The following is a 20341-nucleotide window of genomic DNA, read 5'->3' on the forward strand; positions in this document are numbered from 1 at the left end:
TGTCCTCAAGGGGCTCATAGACAGTGGGGCAGCCTCTCCGGACCTGTTAAGGGATCCTCTCACTTCAGGGTCCCCTTAGGGGTCATCTGCAAATGCACGGCATCCAAAAGAGGAAGACAATGCTCATCTGCTCACAGGTAGTGCTTACTCTGTGCTGTTTTACAAATGAGGAAACTGAGACTCAAGGAAGTGATTAACTCACATAGTAAGTGGAGGAATCAAGATTCAAGCCTGACTCCAGAGTCTGGAGCAACATATTATAACCCCTGTACAATACTGCTTAGTGACGCCAGGGCCCTTGGCTCAGCGCCAGCCCCTCTGGGCAGGAGTCATGGGCCCTCATTGAACATATGCGGCCACGTTCGGGGAGGTCACAGGGACAACTGAGCCCAGCTCTCCCAGTTCCACCTGGCCTCTGTGCCCTTGCTGTCAGGGTTGGTAATGAGCAACCCTTAGTTCCTGAGGCTGCGGCTCTCCCTGTCCTCAGAGAGGTAGGCTTATACATGCAAGGCCAGTACCTCAAGAGGCCTTCAATGACAGACCTTCCTCACAAGCTCCTTTGGGGCCCATGTGGCAGCCGGTACTATCCACACCCTGCCAGCTGGGCCTGGGATGCTGTGGCTGCCCTTGCCGAGAAAGGGGAAACTCGTCACCCACATGATGACCTCTGTTTAGGGAACCAGACCCCTGGCCTCATGGAGCTGGCATGCTCTGGCCGAAGGGCAGGATCTGGGGTAAGCAGAGCCCGGTACGAGTCCCGGCTCCTGGGCCGCCCACTTCCCTCCACCCTGCTTTTGGCCTCTGTTTCTTCGTCTGCAAGATGAGAGTAATGATCCTTCCTTCCTTTCTCCCAGAGAGGCTCTGAGGTAATACGAACAAGTTATTTAATGAACAATAGCTCTCTCCCTGACTATTCCCTCCCCTTCCCACCCTGACCCCCCACCCCCTCACTCCCCTTGACTGCCAGGCCTGGGCCAGAACTCCCAGCTGACCACCAATCTCTGGCCTGACTGAAGGACACAGCCCTGGGCCGCCAAGTCATGGGATCAGGCACCCAGCTTCTTCTCAGCCCAGACCTGAAGCAAGACTAGAGTCAGGAACGAGCCCTAGCAAAGTAGAAAGCCAGGCCCCAGCAGCCCCCTCAGCTGGTGCACCCACGAGGCCACAACTCTAGCTCACATGGCGTCTGAGGCACCTGGGAAGGAGACTTTCCAGTGGGTGGGCCTTGCTTTTTGGAGTATTACAGGACCCCAGCCCACCCCCCGGGGGGGGGACCCATTGACCTCCATGGGAAAAGGGGCTGAGAAGTGAAGCTGGTGTCTCTCCCATGGGCTTCACCCCTCCGGGCCTCTGCAGCAGGCTGCACACCCCATTCAGTGCTTTCACTTCTGTCGCTCGTGTGTTCCCCAGGACAGCCCGGTGAGGTGGCAGGCATTATTATTTTTACTTCCATTTTAAAGATGAAAAACTGAGCCTCAGAGAGGTTCGGCCTTTTCCTTATCCCAGGTCACACAATGGGAAGAAGCAGAGTCAGGGAGAATGTACTCCGGGTTGGACCCTGCACCACCACTCTTTCTCAGGTCCTGTGCCGGCCATTCCGTGATCACTGGCCAGCCCCGGGCTGGGGCCTCCCCGCACGGCTGTGTCAGGGATTCCTTGCCCCTCCCTCTGCCTTGTGGCCCTTGGCTCTGCCCGCCTTCAGGAAAGCGTGACCCTGAAGCCTGGGTACGTACCCTGGGGGGCAGGCACAGCCCGAGAGGCAGGGGCCAAGGGCTGGCACGCTCAGGTTCAGCAGCTGCTGCTCACACGTCCTCTCTCTGCTCAACTCCGGGTCGGTGTGCAGGTCGCTGCAGTTCACGAAGACCTGGCCCACCGGGCAGGGGGTGGCTGCCGGACAAGAGGATGGCTGCTGGCAGGAGCTTGGATGCCCAGCAGGATGTTTGGAACACCTGGTCCCAGGGGTGGCAGGGGTGGCCGGGGAGGCCGGGGGACCCAACAACTGGAGGGTAAGGGAGAGAGGGGCTGTGATGCTTTCAGGGGCATTCCTTGGGTTCCCTTGGACTGTGGGTGTCACATAAGACAATCACCCCCTCTACCAGCACCAAGAGTGCCACATCCTCTCCACTGGGGACTGTTCCGGACACGCCACATGCACACTCTTGCTGAACCCTGCGGCAGCTCTGTGAGGTATCACCATCCCCCATTTCCCACCTCATGGAAAGAAGTCACTTGCACTTTCCAAGGCACGATAAGGTGAGAAGACGTGCCCCCAGAGAGACCAGGAGAAGAGCCCAATGAGGAGAGCGATGCAGTGTGAAGGGGTGGCCAGAGGACTTTCAGCAACAGGGCGGTCAATTCCCCATTACCCATGATTCTACGCCGTAAACTCGCTCTCTCTCCCTAAGCCTTCGGTCAAGTCAGCTGTGCACACCTGCAGCTTGTGCAACTGATCTTTTTTAGGGAAATCAATAAAGGGGAGGTGAGTTCCACGCCCAGCTTAGGATGGAGCAGAGAGAAAATAGCCACAGGAGATGAGATAGAAGTCCCAAAGGGAAACAGTCTGACAAAAAAGAAAATCACAGAATTTAAGGTTATTAACAAAAGAGGAAGCGAAGGCTCAGGGAGGTGAAGTGAGTTACCCAGGGCTGCACAGCTTGCAAGCCCTGGGCTAGGTCCGAACTCAGGGCGGCCAGACTCTGGAGGTCCTGATCCAAGCCACTTGCCGTAGGATTACTCTCTGACCCTTCTGCGCCAATCCCATCCTTAGTGGCCTTCCTCGCCCCCACACTCCCGGCCCCTATTCCACCTCCACATTCCTCACAGGCCATGCCTCCCTATTGTCTGGAACGGCCTCAAATATGCAGGCTGTCCTCCCCATCTCTGTGACCCCCAGGTCTAGCACATGACTCGAGAGACAGTCAGCCTCCGTGGAACGACCAGCAGCTCAGACTGAGGAAACCCAGGACCCAGGGGAGGTCACCTCTGCTGGGTGCCCCTGAGGGAGACAGTCTCAGCCCCTCCTTCTTGGGAAGCAGGAGGGACAGCTACTGGGGTGGGGCTGAGGATGGGCCAGAATTTCTGGACTCCACCCTCCAAACTGGAGCCTTTCCCAAGAAGTCGAGGAATACAGGAGGCTCAGTGTGGGGCAGGACATGGCCGGGCTTTCCCCTCCTGGTCTGTCCCCAAGCTCCCCACTCTCCTCTCCATAACCCCACTAGCATGGAGGAGCCCCCAGAAGCATCCCTCATCTTCCACCTTACCTGGCGCTCTGCTATCACAGCTCATGACTCCATCTTTGCAGTGGCTGTGGAGAAGGGGGAGGGGGTACCCTGGGATTAGCCGACTCAGACGGACATCCCCACTCTGTCCCTGGCCCCCTGCGCAGAGGCGAAAGGTGAGCACTGCTTTGTGGAAAGATCTGCTGGGCTCTATTGTCTTCGGTCAGTCAGCAACTTCCGTTTAAAGCAAGGACACTAACGCTGCTATCTAGGGGGCTCACCAGTGGCCCAGAGACGGGATGTCGCTGTCTCCAGGGGGATAGTCCATTCCTTGAAAGTGGCAGGAGCACTGGTTCCTGTAAAACCCAGGGCCAGAGAGAAGTGAGCTGACTCAGGGGCTGGGGCAGCGACTGTGGAGGACAGGGACCCCACCCCTCAGCAGCCAGCAGCAGAAGGACACAGAGAAGTAATGGCGTCTGCCGTGACAGGTGACACATCTCCGGGGAGTGGGGAAGCCAGACTGGCACCGAGGACAGAGGTCAGGGTCATCTACCTTCACAGTCTGAACACCAGGCTAGGCCCTCCAAATACGTCATCTCATCTGTTCCTCACAGGGTCCCTGATGCTGTCTTTCGGATCCTCTTTGTAGGTCCACTGAGGGCAAAGACCATTTCCTCCTCCTACACCTCCCACAGCCCCTGCCTGTCCTGGCCAAGTGCAGGTCTTAGAGCAGAACAGGTGAGGACTGGAAGGGATGTCTGCATTCCTCTGACCCCTGTGTTTCTCAGTCACCTTCTGCCTCTCCAACCCCTTCCCCATAGAAACCTCAAAGGCCCCCTTGTTGCCAATACTCAACTGCAGGGCATGGGGATCTCAACGGAGGGCCCTATAGCTTGAAAAGGCCTTGAGAGATTCCAGTACACCCCCTACAGAAGCCTCTCTCCAGGCCCCATCCCTCGGTGAATGTGATACCATTTTAGGGGAGAAACAGATCAAGAGGGGACCGAGGGCTTTGCCAGTCCGCCCTGGGATCCTATGAGGTCACCACCTCCCACCTCTGCCTCCAGCCACACTGAGAACATGCCACAGCCAGCCTCAGGGCTGTCCCTGTCCCCTCGGCCTGGAGCACTCTTCCCTCACGTCCCCCCATCTTTGCTCGCGTGTCACCTCGGCAGAAAGGCCTTCCTTCCGTGCTCACCTCATGTGACATAACAGTAACCCCTCCCTGCATGTTTATAGCCTGTTACCACCAGACCCCTTAAGTGTCGGTTTATTTATTAATCTGTCTTGGCACAAGAATGTGAGCTCCATGAGGGCAGGATTCTGTTTTGTTTATTGCTGAATTTCCAGGGCCTAGAATTGTCTAGAACATACCAGGTCATCAGTAAATGTTTGTGAAAGGAAAGGGGAGATGAAGGGAGAGAGGCTGCCTCTGTGGGGCTGTTATTCCATCTCATGGGGAAGCCAGGCTGGAGTTCTAGGCCTAAAGAGCTAGAGGTGAGGAAAAAGGCCTGAGAAGGGAAGAAACCCACCCACCCAGCCACCCATCAAGCTCTATCCTGTGACTACGAGATGAAGCAGGGACATGAGAGCTGCAGCCTCTCTGCAGCTCCCCAGCCCCAGATGCCCTAGAGACCCTCAGCCCTCCCCCAGCCCTCCTCCCAGACAGAGGTCAAGTAAGCCAGCTCACCTAGGGACACAGAGGTCAGCCTGGGTATCCAGATAGGTATCCGGTGGGCAGGTACAGCCTTCTACACACTCGTCCCCACTGAGGTCGCTGTTGCCTCCAGCCCCACAGGCCACAGGGCTGGCCAGGTCCTGGCAGGTTTGTCCACACAGGGCCACACAGGGGCTGTACTCTTTGGTGGCCCCACAGGACAGTGCTGTAGTGGGAAATGAAACTGCATGCTTTGTCTCCCTCAGCCCCACAACTGCGTGGGGGTGGGGTCATCAACCTAATGAGGAGAACTGAGAACCAGAGAAGACATTTGTTCAAGGTCACACAGCAGATCAAGGTCAGCCTTGGGATTTGAATCCAGGTCTGACTGCCAAGTCCCACTTCCTCCCACAATGGCAGAGGAGCAGGGGTGAGCCCCCCTTCCCAAGCCCAGTCTGGACCCTGCCATTGGCGTTTCTTTTCCTCTATAGGGCGTTTCCTCTCAGGCAGTGATACTGGGGGAGGGTAGAGTTCACCACTCACCCCTGCAACCGCCCCATCAGTCACACACCAGCACACGCACACAGTAGAGCACACGCACACACACAGGTGGGTATTACACACACCGCCCTCCTTCTCACTTTCAAGTCTCTAGCACACATGGGCTGTGAAGGTCAATTGTGCTCTAGTTTGCAGCCTCTTAGGGCCCTCTGTCCGAAGACTGCAGGTTTCCCTCTCCTCATATGGCCAGCAGCCCTCTCCCTCAGGGTCTCCCGCACCCCACAGAGTCAGACGGTCAAGCTCAGCTCTTCTCACCCAGGCTACACATCAACGTCTCCATTTAAAAATGTGGATGCCCGGCCCCATGGCCAGATATGTTGTTCTCATTGATACTGAATGTGGCGCAGATATGTGCATTTATTTTAAAAGCTCCTGGGCGCCTGGGTGGCTCAATGGGTTAAGCTTCTGCCTTTGGCTCAGGTCATGATCTCAGGGTCCTGGGATCGAGTCCCACATCAGCCTCTCTGCTTAGCGGAGAGCCTGCTTCCCTCTCTCTCTCTCTGCCTGCCTCTCTGCCTGCTTGTGATTTCCCTCTCTGTGTTTCAAGTAAATAAATAAAATCTTTAAAATAAAATAAAAGCTCCTGTGGTGAGTCTAATGTGCAGTCAGGGTTACAAACAACTGGTCCTGTCCAGTCACCTGGAGAAACTGACTCAGAGAGGGGGCAGGGCCTTGTCAGGGACACACAGCAAATACCTGCAGGACTGGCACAGAACACCGGTCTCCTGAGTCCCAGGACATTTTTTTTCATTTCTTCGACATTTGCTAAGAGCTTACTGCGATTGGGGCCCTGTGCTAGGGCTGGGGGTCCAGAGACAACTGACACCTGGGGAAGAGTGTGGCCCAGGTGTTGGGGGTGGTGAACAGGGACTAGCTCGTCCCCACTGGGCCCCGTGTGCACTGAGGGTGATGGGAGCCAGTGATTTTGAGAAGGTTCACTGGGGCTGCAGGGAGGCCTACTGGGAAGCTCTGACTGGGGTGGTAACAAGTGAGGGCATTTCACCTCCAATCCACGGACCTAATAGGGCTTAGACACGGGCTGGAGGGGAGGGTCACAGAGACGCAGTCATGTGTCACACGTCCTGAGTGTCAGGCCTGGCTGGCCAAGGGGACAAAGAGCACAGAGGAGGGGTGAGGCAGGGGTGTTAGGCGGCAGGGGGACAGGGAGACACTCAGGTCTGGAGCTGGGCTCCTCCAGGCGCCCTCGAGGGGGTGCAGCCGCATGGGGCACTCACCGCAGGCTGGCAGGTGGGCCCGGAAGTCAATGGGAAGCCCATGGCGCCGGCACAGGTGGGCATAGTGGGCCAGCGTGGCACACAGGCAAGGCTGCCCACAGCGGCAGGCATCCTGGCGACACTGCTCGAAGTAGGGCACGGGGCTCAGGTACGCAGAGCAGGGCGCGAACAGCTCCCCGGTGAGCACACTGCAGGACTGCACGGCATAGGAGGCTGGACACAGGAGGGACAGGGGCAGGGAGCAGGGATCTGGTTGGCCTGGTGCCCAGGCCCAGCTTCTTCCTACCCCATCCCCATCACAGTGCAGGGGGCTGTTGGCGTGAGAAGGTGGGTGCAAGTGTGTGTGTACAGGAGGGACGCAAGCAGGTACCAGAGCACACGGCTGACTGGGAATGTGTGGCTATGGTTTGCGAGGTCTCGGTGTGACTACATGGCAGGCCACGGGCATGGGTGTAAATGACTCAAAGAGAGGAAGAGTGTGTGTGTGTGTGTGTGTGTGTGTGTGTGTGTGTGTAGTGTATTCGTGCAATACACAGTCCACCATGCGCAGGACGTGAACCCACATGCTGGAAAGACACATGGGCATGAAAAAAACAGACAAAAATCCTGCCCCTGGGGAGCTTACACTGTTGTCAAGGAGACTGCAAACGACAGACCTCAGAGAGAGGGAAGGAGGAAGGCGGACAGGCGTTGGAGGTGCGGTGGGAGGGCCAACCGCAATCTTAAACCCGGTGGTCCGGAAGGCCTCCGTGGGAAGATGAAGTTGGAACAAAAATGTGAAAGAGCTGAGGGGGTAAGGCCTGTGTTCAGTGAGGGAAGAGCATTCCAGGTGGAGGGAATGGCAAGTCTAAAGGCCGGGAGCGGAGAGGACACCTTGCGGTGCAGGCAGAACAGCAACGAGGCGTGCGTGGCTGCAGCAGAGTGGGGGGGCGGGAGTGGCGGTGGGCAGAGAGTGTAGGGCCTGGGGGGGGGCACTGTGAGGGCTTAGACTTTTGCTTTAAGACAGGGGAACCAGTACAAATGTGTGTCTACACAGCAGGGACAGAGCCTGAGGCTTCTGTCTGCCTGACCCTTCCCAGAAGGGAACTACAGTCCCCTCTCGGCAGCTCCACCTTTTCTCATCACCTCTGCCCAACCTGCCCAGCCTCCCAGGCCCAGAGTTCCCACCTCATCCCCCTCAAACCAGTCCCACTGCACCCCCGCTGCTCCCTCCCTCTCCCCCCACCTCACCTGCTTGCAAGTGCACATCACAGGGGTCCAGCGGGGAGCCAGAGATCAGGGGGGAGCAGGCAGACAGCGTCTTCCAAGAGTTGCCAAAGAGTTGTGGGGTGCTCTCAGGCACTCCCACTGGGGACCTGCAGTCACGGCATGGCCACACTCACACACTTGCCCACGTGGACTCGGCCCCATGTATGTACGCATACACCCAGAGCACAAATACACGCCAGATAGGCCAACAGCCAAGGGAGCCTACACAGTCCCATACGAACACATACGATTATGGATGTACACACATACGCACCCACACACATATTTAACAGTCTCCAAGGGGACCCAGAACTGACTTGGGGCCACGCACTACACCGTCTTCACCACCCACCCCCAGCTCTTCATGTCAGAGAGAAACAGGGACACCATGTGAACCAAACTTCACCAGATTAAGACTTCCTCCTCCTATCTCCACGAGCAGTTCCCGAAAGTTCCTTTGCCCTCCCTTTCCCTCTAGGTAGGAAATCGTCATACAAGGGGAAATAAAGGAAGAAAGGGGGAAAAGCATGTTTCCCAGATATCGCCAGTCTCCAAGGGCCACCAAACATGAGAAGACGGTAGATTGGAGAGATCATAATATGTGGGGTTGGGACAGGTTCTGTCTGGCGCTCACCACGCCCATGTTACTGCTCATGAGCCATGAGAGCACTCATTACCCACAGCAACTTTTCTGCCCAGAGTTCACATTTAGGAGGGTGGCAAGCAGCCCACACACTAAACCAGGGTCTGTCCCCACTGCCCTGGCCTGCTGTCCTAACATCAGCCCCACCAGGCAAGGCACAGTAGAACGCTACCTTTTTGAATGTGCATGTATTTAAAAGCTCTCAGTTTCTTCTGATTCTTATTTTTCTGAAAGAATCCAAATTCTCATTTCTGGCTGAAGGAAGCCTCTCATTTACTTCTATATCGCCTAATGCATGTAACTTGAAAAACTGGCCAGAACCTCTCACTTTGACAATCATCACTTTGCTCTCCTTTCTGGAAAGTCTGACTCTTGTCCCCTCCCAAGTTCCTAAACTGCATGCATGCCCAGACAGTCTTCCTCTTAGTTCTCTGTCAGTCCCTGGGAAACAGCCTTCCCTTGAAGGTGAGAGGCTCACAGGGTGTGCCCAGACAGGAAAGATATGGGGTTTAGACTGGCCTGGTGGGATAGAAAGCAGGAGTCTGGGTACCATTGCCTCACACTCATCTAAAGGTCTTCACGTCAATTAAAACAAGGAAAACCATGAACTAAATGAAATCCAGCCTAAGCGCTACCAATTTTAAGACCTCACGGTAAAGCAGTTATTTCTCAAGGTATGGTCCATAGATCTCTTACACTAGAATCACAGCGGTAACTTACTAAAAACAGGACTCTTGGGCCCCAACACAAATCAGATACATGAGAAGTAGAACCCAGGAGTCAGCATTTTAACAAGCTCCCAGGTGAGTCTTCTGCACGGAGAAGACGATGAACCATGGCCTTAAAGAAATATGCTTCGATTTAAAGGCAGAGGAAGAAATAATCAGTGGTGCATGTGCAGCCCAGCAAGGGACCAAGGGAGTTTGCCACAGGTGTTTTCAAGAGGAGACTCCGGGCACTCAGCCTTTAGGGACCCATCCCCTCCTTCTGCTTCTGGGGCAGGGGCACGTACAGGAAGTCATCCTGCGTGTTGCCATTGAAGGTGCCACAGAGGCCCACGGTATCCTCGGCCCATCGCTGGTCCACCTGCAGGTAGAGCCGCAGTCCTTGGCGATCGTAGAGAAGCCGCACGCCCACGTTGGTCCTCACCCGCAGGAACATGGAGGACAGCCTCCGGATCTCAAAGGCGTCTGGGCACAGAACCACAATAGGGATGTGGGAAGTTCTGCCGATGTGCATCCCACCCACGGCCACCAGCTGCATGGCCCTCGCCCATACCCAGCGAGCCCAGCCTTCACACCAGGTGTGAAGCCCTGCCAAGGGTTTGGCTTGGGAAGCCTTTAGGAAATCCTGTTCAGGGATGAAGTCAGGACCCGGGGATAACGCCATGGTGGCACTGGTTAAGTTTGTTTTGTTTTGTTTTGTTTTTTCTTTTAAGCATCAAGTGCCAATTAAAGTTTTGCCTCCTTAAGGAGCTGAAAATATTTCCTTCTGTAGCAAAAGACCATGCTGTAACTACCCATTTTTTCGATGGCCACCAGGAAGCTCATGATATGATTTTAGATTTATTTGTAAAAATTTAAAATTTTTAGATTCAGTTGTACTGAATTTTTCACTTTTTGTGGCTTGCATTTCTTTGGTCTCTTTACATTCCCTGCATCCCCACTCCTCTCGGTCTTGAACCCCTATTCTTTTTTTTTTCTTTATCATTTTCTCTGGTGCTATCTCATTTCTTAAGAGTTTTGCCATTTTTGTTAGATGTGCTTCCTACAAGATACCACAGATCACTTGTGGAATCAGACAGGATAATAAGTTATTAAAGAAGAAATAGGGGCACCTGGGTGGCTCAGTGGGTTAAGTGTCTGCCCTCAGCCCAGGTCATGTCTTGGCATCCTGGGATCAAGCCCATGATCCCAGGATTGGGCTCCCTGCTCAGTAGGGAGTCTGCTTCTCCTTCTCCTCTGTCCCTGCCTCTCCTTCTGTCCCTCCCACCTCCTAACACATGTGTTCACTTGCTCTCTCATTCTCTCAAAATATTAAAAAAAAAAATAGAATAGGGATGGAAAAGAGTTCCCTTCCTATCCTCACATTAGGAGAAGCCATCAAGCTACTGTGAAGCCTATTGTCATGTTGGGATGGGGATAAAGACCATCTTGCAAGTCCAGAGTCCACATTCCTGGGACCGAGGTGCTCCTCTGACTTGATTCACCCAGTATTAGAGAATGTGAGCTCTTGCCCATGTGGCAGTGCCTTTAGCCAGAGGCAGTGCCTGGAAGAGGAGGCCTGGACAGGCAGCTCCCAGCTAGTTCTCATTCATCAAAGCCGTACCATCTGTGTAGGGTGGGGTGACCTTGTACTGGTCAAACAGAAGGACATCCCCTGCTTGGGTCAAGGTCACCTGCCTCCGAGGGTCCTGATGCAGAATCACTGATACTGACTGGACACAGACTCCATCCTGGTTCTGGAGAAAGAGGAAGACAAAGGAGGCAGAGTTAGTCTGTCTGTCCTGCTGGTCCCACGAAAGCCTCCAGGAGCAGGGATTCTAGTGCACTTGGAGGTCAGGGGCAGGCTGAGATAGAGCCCTAAGGGAGATTAGGAATCCTCTAACCACATGCCCCATCTGGGACTGGGAAGGCAGAGGCTCAGATTGGAGAAGGTTAGTGGCAGAGCTGGGATAAGGCAAATAAAAATACAGTCAACTCTTAGACTGTCTATGACATACAGCAGAGATGAACCTAGATGGCCCAGAGACTAGCCTCAGAAACCCTCAGAGAATCCCCACTCAAGGACAATATAGGACTTTAATTTCATCCCTTTATAGGCATTTATATCGTTCTTTCCTTGTGTCGCACCCTGCAGAGCACCAAGCTCCACTCATGGACAGGACAGGAAATGAGCTAATACTATCTGGGCCTCGGGTTCTCATCTCTGAAATGGGTAGTAAACATCAGGCCCACTCATACTTACTTCCCTTACACAAGAAAACATCCAACAACCATACTGTGGTGAACATGTCAGATATATTCATGGAGAGTACATATTTGTGTGGGACACAGACATTAAACAAGTAATTACAAAGTTGGCCTTTAAATTATTATTGGGATCAGGGACGCCTGGGTGGCTCAGTGGGTTAAGCCGCTGCCTTCGGCTCAGGTCATGATCTCAGGGTCCTGGGATCGAGTCCCGCATCAGGCTCTCTGCTCAGCAGGGAGCCTGCTTCCCTCTCTCTCTCTGCCTGCCTCTCCATCTACTTGTGATTTCTCTCTGTCAAATAAATAAATAAAATCTTTAAAAAAAAAATTATTATTGGGATCAGTGCTACAAATAGGTGTAGGGTGCTAAGAAAGCATATAGTGAAGAAACAAGACTTAGTCTGCAGAGGTAGGAAAGGCCATCCTAGGGAAAGGTAAGGATAATGCAAAAATCATAACAAAAATTTTAATAATTCTATATTTATTATAATAACAGCTAACCTTAATGGAGAGGTACTATGTTCAGGTACTATTCTAATCTTTTTACACATAGTCACTCACTTAATTCTCATAGCAACCCTATTTAGTATTACTAACAACCCCATTGTGCAGATCAGAAGACTGAGGCACAAGAAACTGTGACAGGTGATCTGAGATCTGAAGGATCCACAGAAGGTATCTGCAAAGAGAAAAGGCAAGGAGGAGGACATCCAGGAACCATGACCAGTCCGTACAAAATTCCCTGACACAGTTGGGTATTTAATGTATCCAAGCACATAAAGGAAGAGCAGAAGGCCAGAGCCCACTGGGCAAAGTGGTTTAAGATAAGGTTCAAGAGGTAGGCAGAGGCCAGCTTAGGCAGAGCTTTGTAAAATTTTTGGACTTTATCCTAAGTCCAAAGATAGCCAGAGAAAGTATAACCCCAAAGTGATATAATCAAATGAGGTGAAATGAGAAAAGGATTAGAGCTTGAAACTTTGAAAAACATTGTACAACAAGCTATGACCTTCCAAACTCCTTCTCAAGGAGACATAAAATCCCTGAAACAGCTCAAAAACACTGTGTCTAAAACATCATCTTTGTCAAACCCACTCATCCTCTGGTCCTCTCTAGACATCTCATTGGAGCAGGAAGAAAGCCTGCATCCTTTAGTCAAAGTCTTGGGTTCAAGTCTTGATGTCACTGAAAGCTGAGACCTTAAAGACTTCATTTAACCTCTCTACACATTAGTACAATTAAAAAAAAAAATCACGTATTATGTTAGAGGGTCCCAAGATGGAGTGCAGACTGTGACAAAAGAATCGAACTATATTGCAAATATATAAAACAACCTTACTGAAAGGGAGAGCAAGGAAGGCATTGATCTAAGTAACTTTGAAAATAAGTGGTGTTTGTTAGACTAACAGCAAAAGGAACTGTGCATAAGCACTGTACTCTAGTTGATAAAGTTCTTTCCCATTGTTAATAATTGTTAATAATCCCATGAATCAATAATTCCGGCACTTCTATACGTGTATACTGGAATTGAACAATTAGATACATGGATGGTGTGTGGTGGAAACCAGATTTCTCACTGTTGGGGTGGGTATTTACGATAAGCAAGGGAAGAGGCTAGAATGACCCATGTGGTAATTAACTAGAGTTGGAACATCAATATAAACTCCCGTTTAGCACATGTAGATATAGAGAGCTATTGGTAGATTATCTGTAAGTATGTGTATATACTGGTTATACAAGGATATTCATAAGTTATACATGTTATTTCCTTTTCCTGTCAGCTGAAAGGACATTACTTCTAAAAGAAATGATACCCAGTAGTCACTGAGCACACCCAGCCCCCCAGATCTTGGTTTCTAATACCATTCTCCAATAAAAAGAGCTCAGAGCATCTGATAACATTTTTTCAGAAATGGCTGATTCTAGGAAAGGAACAGAAAATATGCAAGATGAGCCTGGTGCATCTTATAGGACCATACAGTAAGGCAGAACACACACACACACACACACACACACACACACACTAATGGGGCTATGTCAAAGGGACCCAAGAGCCAATTGAAAGACTGCCCAATGATCAAGTCAGAAAAATTTGAATCGCAAAATAAATAAGGAAGTATTAGATTCTACCCAAAGTATAAAATAAATAGCCCTGGGTCCATGCTGACATAAGTAAATGACTGAAAGAAAATATGTGAAGGAAAAATGACAAATGTCCTGTGCAGAAAAATTCTAAATAATGCATGTAGATTTTATGCCTTCAAAAGCAGAGGGAGGGGCGCCTGGGTGGCTCAGTGGGTTAAGCCGCTGCCTTCGGCTCGGGTCATGATCTCAGGGTCCTGGGATCGAGTCCTACATTGGGCTCTCTGCTCAGCAGGGGGCCTGCTTCCCTTCCTCTCTCTCTGTGATCTCTTCCCTTCCTCTCTCCTACTGTGATCTCTCTCTGTCAAATAAATGAATAAAGTCTTAAAAAAAAAAAAAAGCAGAGGGAACATAACTTCCCACTCTTCAGGTGTGGGCTGAACACAGTGACTTCCTTCCAAAGAGAACAGTATGGTAAGGGGTGGGGGAAGAGAAGTAAATTTACAGTGGAGAACGTGACAAACACTACCTCAGCCAGATGACCTTAACAGTGATAAACAATGTTAGCATATGCATCCTTGAGAAGATGTGATGAAAATAGCAATTTACCTCTTATCTTCCTCCCCAAATCCATAACACCTCTCTAACCTTGAAAAAAAAAATTGCAAAAGTTCCAATAGAGGGGCATTCTACAAGATATCTGACCAGAACTCCTCAAAATTTTCAAGATCATCATAGAGTCTTAGAAACTGTAACAGCAAGGGGGCACCTAGGTGGCACTGTTGGTTAAGCATCTGACTCTTGACTTCAGCTCAGGTCATGATGTCAGGGTAGGGAGATCAAGCCCCACATGGGGCTCCACACTGGCATGGAGCCTGCTTGAGATTTTTTCTCTCTCTTTCCCTCTGCCCCTGTCCCTGGCTCAATCACGTGCCCTCTCTCTCCCTCCCTCTCTCTCAAAAACAAAACAAAAACAAAAAAACCAAAAACACACCCACAGACATAAAAAGGAAAGAAAGAAAGAAACTACAACAATAAGGAAGAGCCTAGGAGACACGATGACTAAATGTAATGTGGCAGGTTGAAACAGAGAAAAATGGTATTGGGTTGAAAATATAAATATGGAAATATGAGTGAAGTGCAGACTTTAGTTAATGTCTAAACAAACATTGGTTCATTATTTGCAGTGAATGTACCATGCTAATGTATGATGTTAATCATAGGAGAAATTAGGTGTGGGGTATATAGGAACTCTAGGTACTACCTTTACATTTTTTCCATAAAATCTAAAGCTACTCTGAAAAATAAGATCTACTTGAAAAAATACTTGAAAGGCTGTAAACACTCCCTGATTTGGGGGTGGGTGTGTTAAGAGGCTGTGACAGGCTTTCTGGGCTTCCAGCCTTGGTTCCGGCTCTGCTCCCCCTCCTGCTGGCTGGGGGTTATCAGGAATAGCCGAAGGCCTCTGTTGGCCTGTCTTACCATATTTTAACTGGGGAGAATAATAATGATGACTACATGGAGGTATTTTGAGCCTTAAACTAGATGTCCTATGCAAAATGATTTATCAAAATTCAAAGTACTCTGCAAATACTTTACCAGCACCCTCCTCTCTGTTAACATCCTCACCCTACCACCTTGTGTCCACCCAGGACTGAAGTCATGGCTTCATCTTTGACTCCTCCTGCTTCTCTCCCACACACCCTGCACCTTACCAGCCAGTCAAGTCCTTCTGCATCTGCCTTAATGTATTCTAGAACATTCCATCCTCGTTGCTTTCTTTCATATGACCTGAACCTCCTGGGTTGCCCTTCTGCCCCATCCTCAAATAGACATATCTTATTTCCATTTATCTTTCTAGGCCCACTTTTTAGGTTATTCAGCTCAAATGCCACTTCTGCCATGAGGCTCTCCTTGATCCTTTCTTCTGACCCGTAGGAATATTTCTTTCTCCACAGAACTCTCCTCTGACAGCACTGTCTCTTGTATGTCATAGTGAAGCACTTGACCTGAGGACATGACTGACTCTCACACGGGGCTGTGAGCTCCTGGTGGCTAGGACCAGGGTCTGACTCATCTGTGTAACCCTCACTGTGCTCCACACAGACCTGGCAGAGGGCTGGCCTTCTACTGGCTCATCAGTGTGGATGAAGTCACAAGGAGACCTGGCTCATGGTAAAAGGAAAGTGCTATCAAGAGAGAGTGTTAAGCAATGAAGCAGGTTACCTCAGGCCAAGGCCAGCTGGCCACCATCCAGAACACGGTAGAAAGAGGGCTGGTAAGGGACCTCCAAGGTCCCATATCCCCAGGCATTCTAAGACTCTAGAACTTTATAAATGGGTAGGAGTCCCACTGGGCCATGCCTGTCTGCTTTGCTTTTTCTTTTGCAACCCTCAGGATGAGAGTAACCTGGCTTTTGAGGACAAGTATTCTTCTGATTCAGAGAGCAGCCAAGGGCAGATCCAGGCCATTCTCTGCCGGGGGGCAGGGCACTCAAGTCTCGAAAGGAAGAAAGCACAGCCCTCTCCCTTGTCCATAGCCCAACCTAGGTCCCCAGGGCCAGGGAGGGGCACCTCTGAGTGATGTCTGCTCACCCACCTGACATCATTGGGGAGGAAGGCAGGCAGGGAGGTGGGTTTGGGGGTGGCTGCCTGGCTACGGGTATGAACCCCTGCTCTGTTGCACAGGAAGGAGCTTGAGTGTAGCCCAGACCAGGGCTCAGGGAAAATGCAGCCACTGAGAGACAGATAAACTCACAACTACCCCAGACCAGCAAGTTGGCCATTTTCTCAGTTACGTTCACAAGTGGCTGACACAGCTCATGGGTCACCACCTCTAGGAAATCTTTCCGGATCCACGCCTCCTCCCACTTGACATCCAGGTAAAACAACAACAAAGAAAAGTTCCTCCACGGAAACCTACCCTGTGAGGTCCACATTGTCCCAGCTCCGATAACATGGTGGATAATGGGGTCAACGTATCTGCCTCACCTACCAAAGCACAAGGCCCAGGAGGGCAGAGCCAAATCCAATTCATAATAGTCTCCGAGACCCAACACAACTTCTGGCACAAACAGATGTTCAGTACCTACTGAACGAATAAATGAATCAATGAATGAATATGGAGATGTTGAAGATACAATCCAAGGAAGCAGAAAAGATTAAGTTAAATCAGACCCATTTTAGAGATTTAAAAAACAAACAAACAAACAAACAAACAAACAAAAAACACTCTGAGGCCCAGAAAGGGGAAGTGCCTCTCAGCTAGCAGATGTTCTAGAGACGAAACATATGCTCCTGCCCCCTGGCTCTGCCCAGAAAGACTAGACATCAGCATGAGTTGGCTGTGGAAACCCTGCCCTAAGTTGCTCAGCCTCTCTAAGGAGGCAGAGAGCAGGGGTGGCTGGCTGGATTGGGCCTGAGGTCCCCAGCCCTTACCGGACCACATGGGGCATTCTGCAGCGTCACTGTGAAGGTGCCCGAGGAGCGGCTCTTGGCCAGGATGTACTGACATGTGGCGGGGAACGTGTACCGGCGGCCGTCGAAGGTTGTGAAATGGATGTCGCCAGTCACTGAACACTCAGCTGAGGGGCAGAGAAAGGTGCTGTCACATGGGAGCTGCGTCCACAGGGACGGCCTCTGCCCTGCAGGCTCTAAGCATAGGAAGAGACAGCTCCCTGTCCTCAGGAATTAGGGCCATGTTTGGAGTGCTGGCCCTCTTTTTGACATTCTGGTCACTGGGAAGAAGTAGCCCTGCCCCCCACAGGCCCATCTGAAAGGAGATACAGCCCTGCCCTGGGCATTTCCCCTTCTAGGAGACCAAGGCCTGAGCTTGGAGACCAGTCTCTGGTCAAACCCCCCAAGCTCAGGAAGGTCCTTAGATAAACCACCCCCCTTAAAGGAGCAGAAGAAATCCCCTAACCAGGCAAAATGGCTCTGAGGAAACAAAGTGGGTCAAGCTGGGAACTCCCTCAAATTTCCTGCCCCAAAAAGCTGCGGGCTAGAAGAAGGGGTTGGAGTCTGAGGTGGGGTTCAGACATACCTGGGCAGACAGCGGAGCTGCACACCCATTTGCCTGCAGTGCATGTGCTGAAACACAGAGACCAAGGAGGCATGGCTCACTTCTCCAGGCCTAGGATAGATGCTGGAGGATTGCAGGATCCACAGAGCTCCTGTGCCCAGCCCTTGGTCTTCCCGTCTCTACAATGGGTAGCAGGGATTTCCTCCACCTCCAAGGCTTAGCTCAAATGAGATCTCCTGGGACTTAGAGATGCTGAGTGAGGGCCCCCACATCCCCAGGGCTCCCAGACCCCAGATGGACAACACTGATGGAAAACCCTGGAAATCACCACTCCCCCCTACCCCCTATGGCTATGGACACAGACCATGTGTTGCAATCTTCTTTCACCACAGAGCCAGTCGGGTACAGGGTCCCATGGAACTCACAGGGACACTCAGCTGGTGCCACGCAGTCCCCATCCTCAAGGATCAGCCCTAGGGTAACACCAAAGGCCCACCTGACTCACCTCCACTCCTGCTCATATACCATCTGTGGTTGGCCTGGGCCTGGGACAAAGATCCCCTCATCCAAGTTTTCACCCCTGAGCCTGCTTTCAAGCTCCCTCCTGCATAAATCCGTGGCTCAGGCCAGATTGGAACCCCTCTGGGCAAATAATCTCACCTCACCCCCCCAAGCAGCCTGCATACTGACTAGCTTCTCATCCCCATCTCTCAAAAGCCTGTCACTGCATCTAGAACCAGCTTAGGTACCACTTCCTCCAGGAAGCCTTCCCTGACAATCTCTCCCCACACTGAATTCCTATGTCTCTGCTTGTCTGAAGCCCTGAGCAGGTCCTCACTACATTATGCCTCAGATGGGAGTCGTAAGGATGTGTATCTTATCACCGCAACTGGATTCTGACCCCTAAAGTCAGTGTCCTTGTTTCCCATTATATTTTGATCTCAAACCCTACCCCACCAAGTGAGCTGCACCTACAGACATGCTGCAAATTTACACCCCCTAAAAAATGTGGGTAAGTGTTTAAGCAAATGCCTGTGCGAAAAAAGGACAAATGAGCAAATGAATGACCTGTCCTGATCTACACACCTTACAAAGCTCAGTCTGGATCAAATGAAACATGGGGATGGACAGCCACCCTCAGCGTCACCTCCCTGAAGCCGGTCATTTAGTTACTCCCTAATCAGTTGTGTGTTCCTTCCTTCATCTTTTCCACACACACGGCCCCTCTGAGCCCCTGCTTCATGCTCATCCGTGCCAGCCCAGGAAGACACTGCCAGGCTCCCCCCACCCCCAGCATACCGTCGGGGCAGTAGCAGCCGTCCACACAGGCGATCTCACTGTCCACGCAGGACGCCCGGGACTGGCAGGAGGCGGGGCAGCAGGCAATGCACTCATTGTAGGTGAAGGACTTCTCCTTGCACTGCACGGCTGCGGGAGTAGGGGACAGTCCAGCTCAGGCTCTGCCAGGACAGACCCAGCCCCTACTCCAGGCCTTGGGATAGGGGGAAGAAGGGCTGTGATCTTCCTGCTCCCCTATCCCTGGTGGGAGCAATGGATGACCAGGAAGTTGGCTAGAGCAGGGGAGGCTCTGAGAACGACCCTTAGCTGGCTCTGGGACCCTAGGCCAGTCCCTCCACTCTGAGCCTGTCTGCTCCTCGGTCACAGGAGGATGGGGCCTCAGGACTTAGCTCCGACAGCTGTGGTTCTAAGCGGGACAGGACATTGAGCTGAGGCCCGAGGATGCCACCCAGAGCCCCAGGACAGAGCTCACGTGAACCCCTCCCTGCCCACCAGCAGGACGCCCCTACCGCATTGCCGGAGCTGGGTCCTCCAGTCCCGCAGCGGCCGCCCTGCCTGGGCACATGCTCGGGCATACTCAGCCAGCGCCCGGCACCAGGTGGCTTCGTCGCCCACAGACCTGTGCCAGGAAATGGAGCATCACACCAGAGCCCAATCTGTCACATGCCCTCTAGCACCCTCTGAAGTCTTCCAGGGCTCAAGGCAGCCCTCCTTGTGACGCAGCTAGGAAAGGGAGACGGGGAAGATATCTACACATATACAGATGGAGGCAGGACACCTGGGCTCCAGTCCCCACACTGCCATTGACTTATTTGACCCCGAAGGCATCAGTCCCCATTTCTGGGCTTCAGAGACTAGGGAAGCTCTGTCCCACCTACACAGATAGGAATTTCTGAGTTTTGTGAAGCCTATCCGCCAGGGCCTGTGATTGTCAGGCTCAGTGGCCCACATGCTGAGCCCCCTTGCCTCCCTGTCCCCCGGTCCCTGCAATACCAAAACAGGTCTCCCCACAACCCAATCCCAGCTCCACTCTGGGCTGCCTACTCACTGGCAGAGATCGCTGGTACAGCTGGCTGTGAAGGGCAGAGGGCTGACGTAGGCATGGCAGGCATCAAAGGGGGGCCTCAGCAGTGCCTCACACCGGTCGTACACACCCTAGGGAAAGGGCCAGCAGCTGAGCTGGGGGCTGGCAAAGCCACACACAGCCCTTGGACTTCACCAGCCCCACACACCGAACGCCAATTTGAGCTCAGGAGAGAGAACAAGAATGGTGGAGACAAAAGGGTGGCACCATAGGCACAGATGAGCCTGGGCCCCTGCTGCAATCAGAGACTTTCTAAGAGGTGGATAGGAAAGGAACCACCCCAGACACTAGAATGGGTAGGGGGAGGCGCTCTCCCCAGGGTCCA

The 20341-nt window shown here is 52.1% G+C and overlaps 1 protein-coding gene across 1 annotated transcript in view; it reads right to left on the minus strand.

Annotated features, from left to right (window-relative positions):
• The window catches only part of OTOG (otogelin), a 72204-nt gene that overhangs the window by 45885 nt on the left and 5978 nt on the right, over positions 1-20341 (minus strand). The window contains exons 7-20 of the mRNA XM_045066023.1: positions 19981-20087; positions 19442-19551; positions 18933-19061; positions 17998-18106; positions 17655-17701; positions 17051-17196; positions 10891-11023; positions 9575-9752; positions 7902-8026; positions 6672-6884; positions 4909-5101; positions 3500-3574; positions 3261-3304; positions 1734-1887 (exon numbers count right to left, since the gene is read on the minus strand). Coding sequence (XP_044921958.1) covers positions 1734-1887; positions 3261-3304; positions 3500-3574; positions 4909-5101; positions 6672-6884; positions 7902-8026; positions 9575-9752; positions 10891-11023; positions 17051-17196; positions 17655-17701; positions 17998-18106; positions 18933-19061; positions 19442-19551; positions 19981-20087 — 1763 coding nt within the window. The remainder of the gene's footprint in view (positions 1-1733; positions 1888-3260; positions 3305-3499; positions 3575-4908; positions 5102-6671; positions 6885-7901; positions 8027-9574; positions 9753-10890; positions 11024-17050; positions 17197-17654; positions 17702-17997; positions 18107-18932; positions 19062-19441; positions 19552-19980; positions 20088-20341) is intronic.

This window comes from Mustela putorius, unplaced genomic scaffold (genome assembly GCF_011764305.1).
Source record: "Mustela putorius furo isolate JIRA1106 unplaced genomic scaffold, ASM1176430v1.1 tig00003859_pilon_pilon_pilon, whole genome shotgun sequence".
In the NCBI taxonomy this organism is placed as follows: Eukaryota; Metazoa; Chordata; class Mammalia; order Carnivora; family Mustelidae; genus Mustela; species Mustela putorius.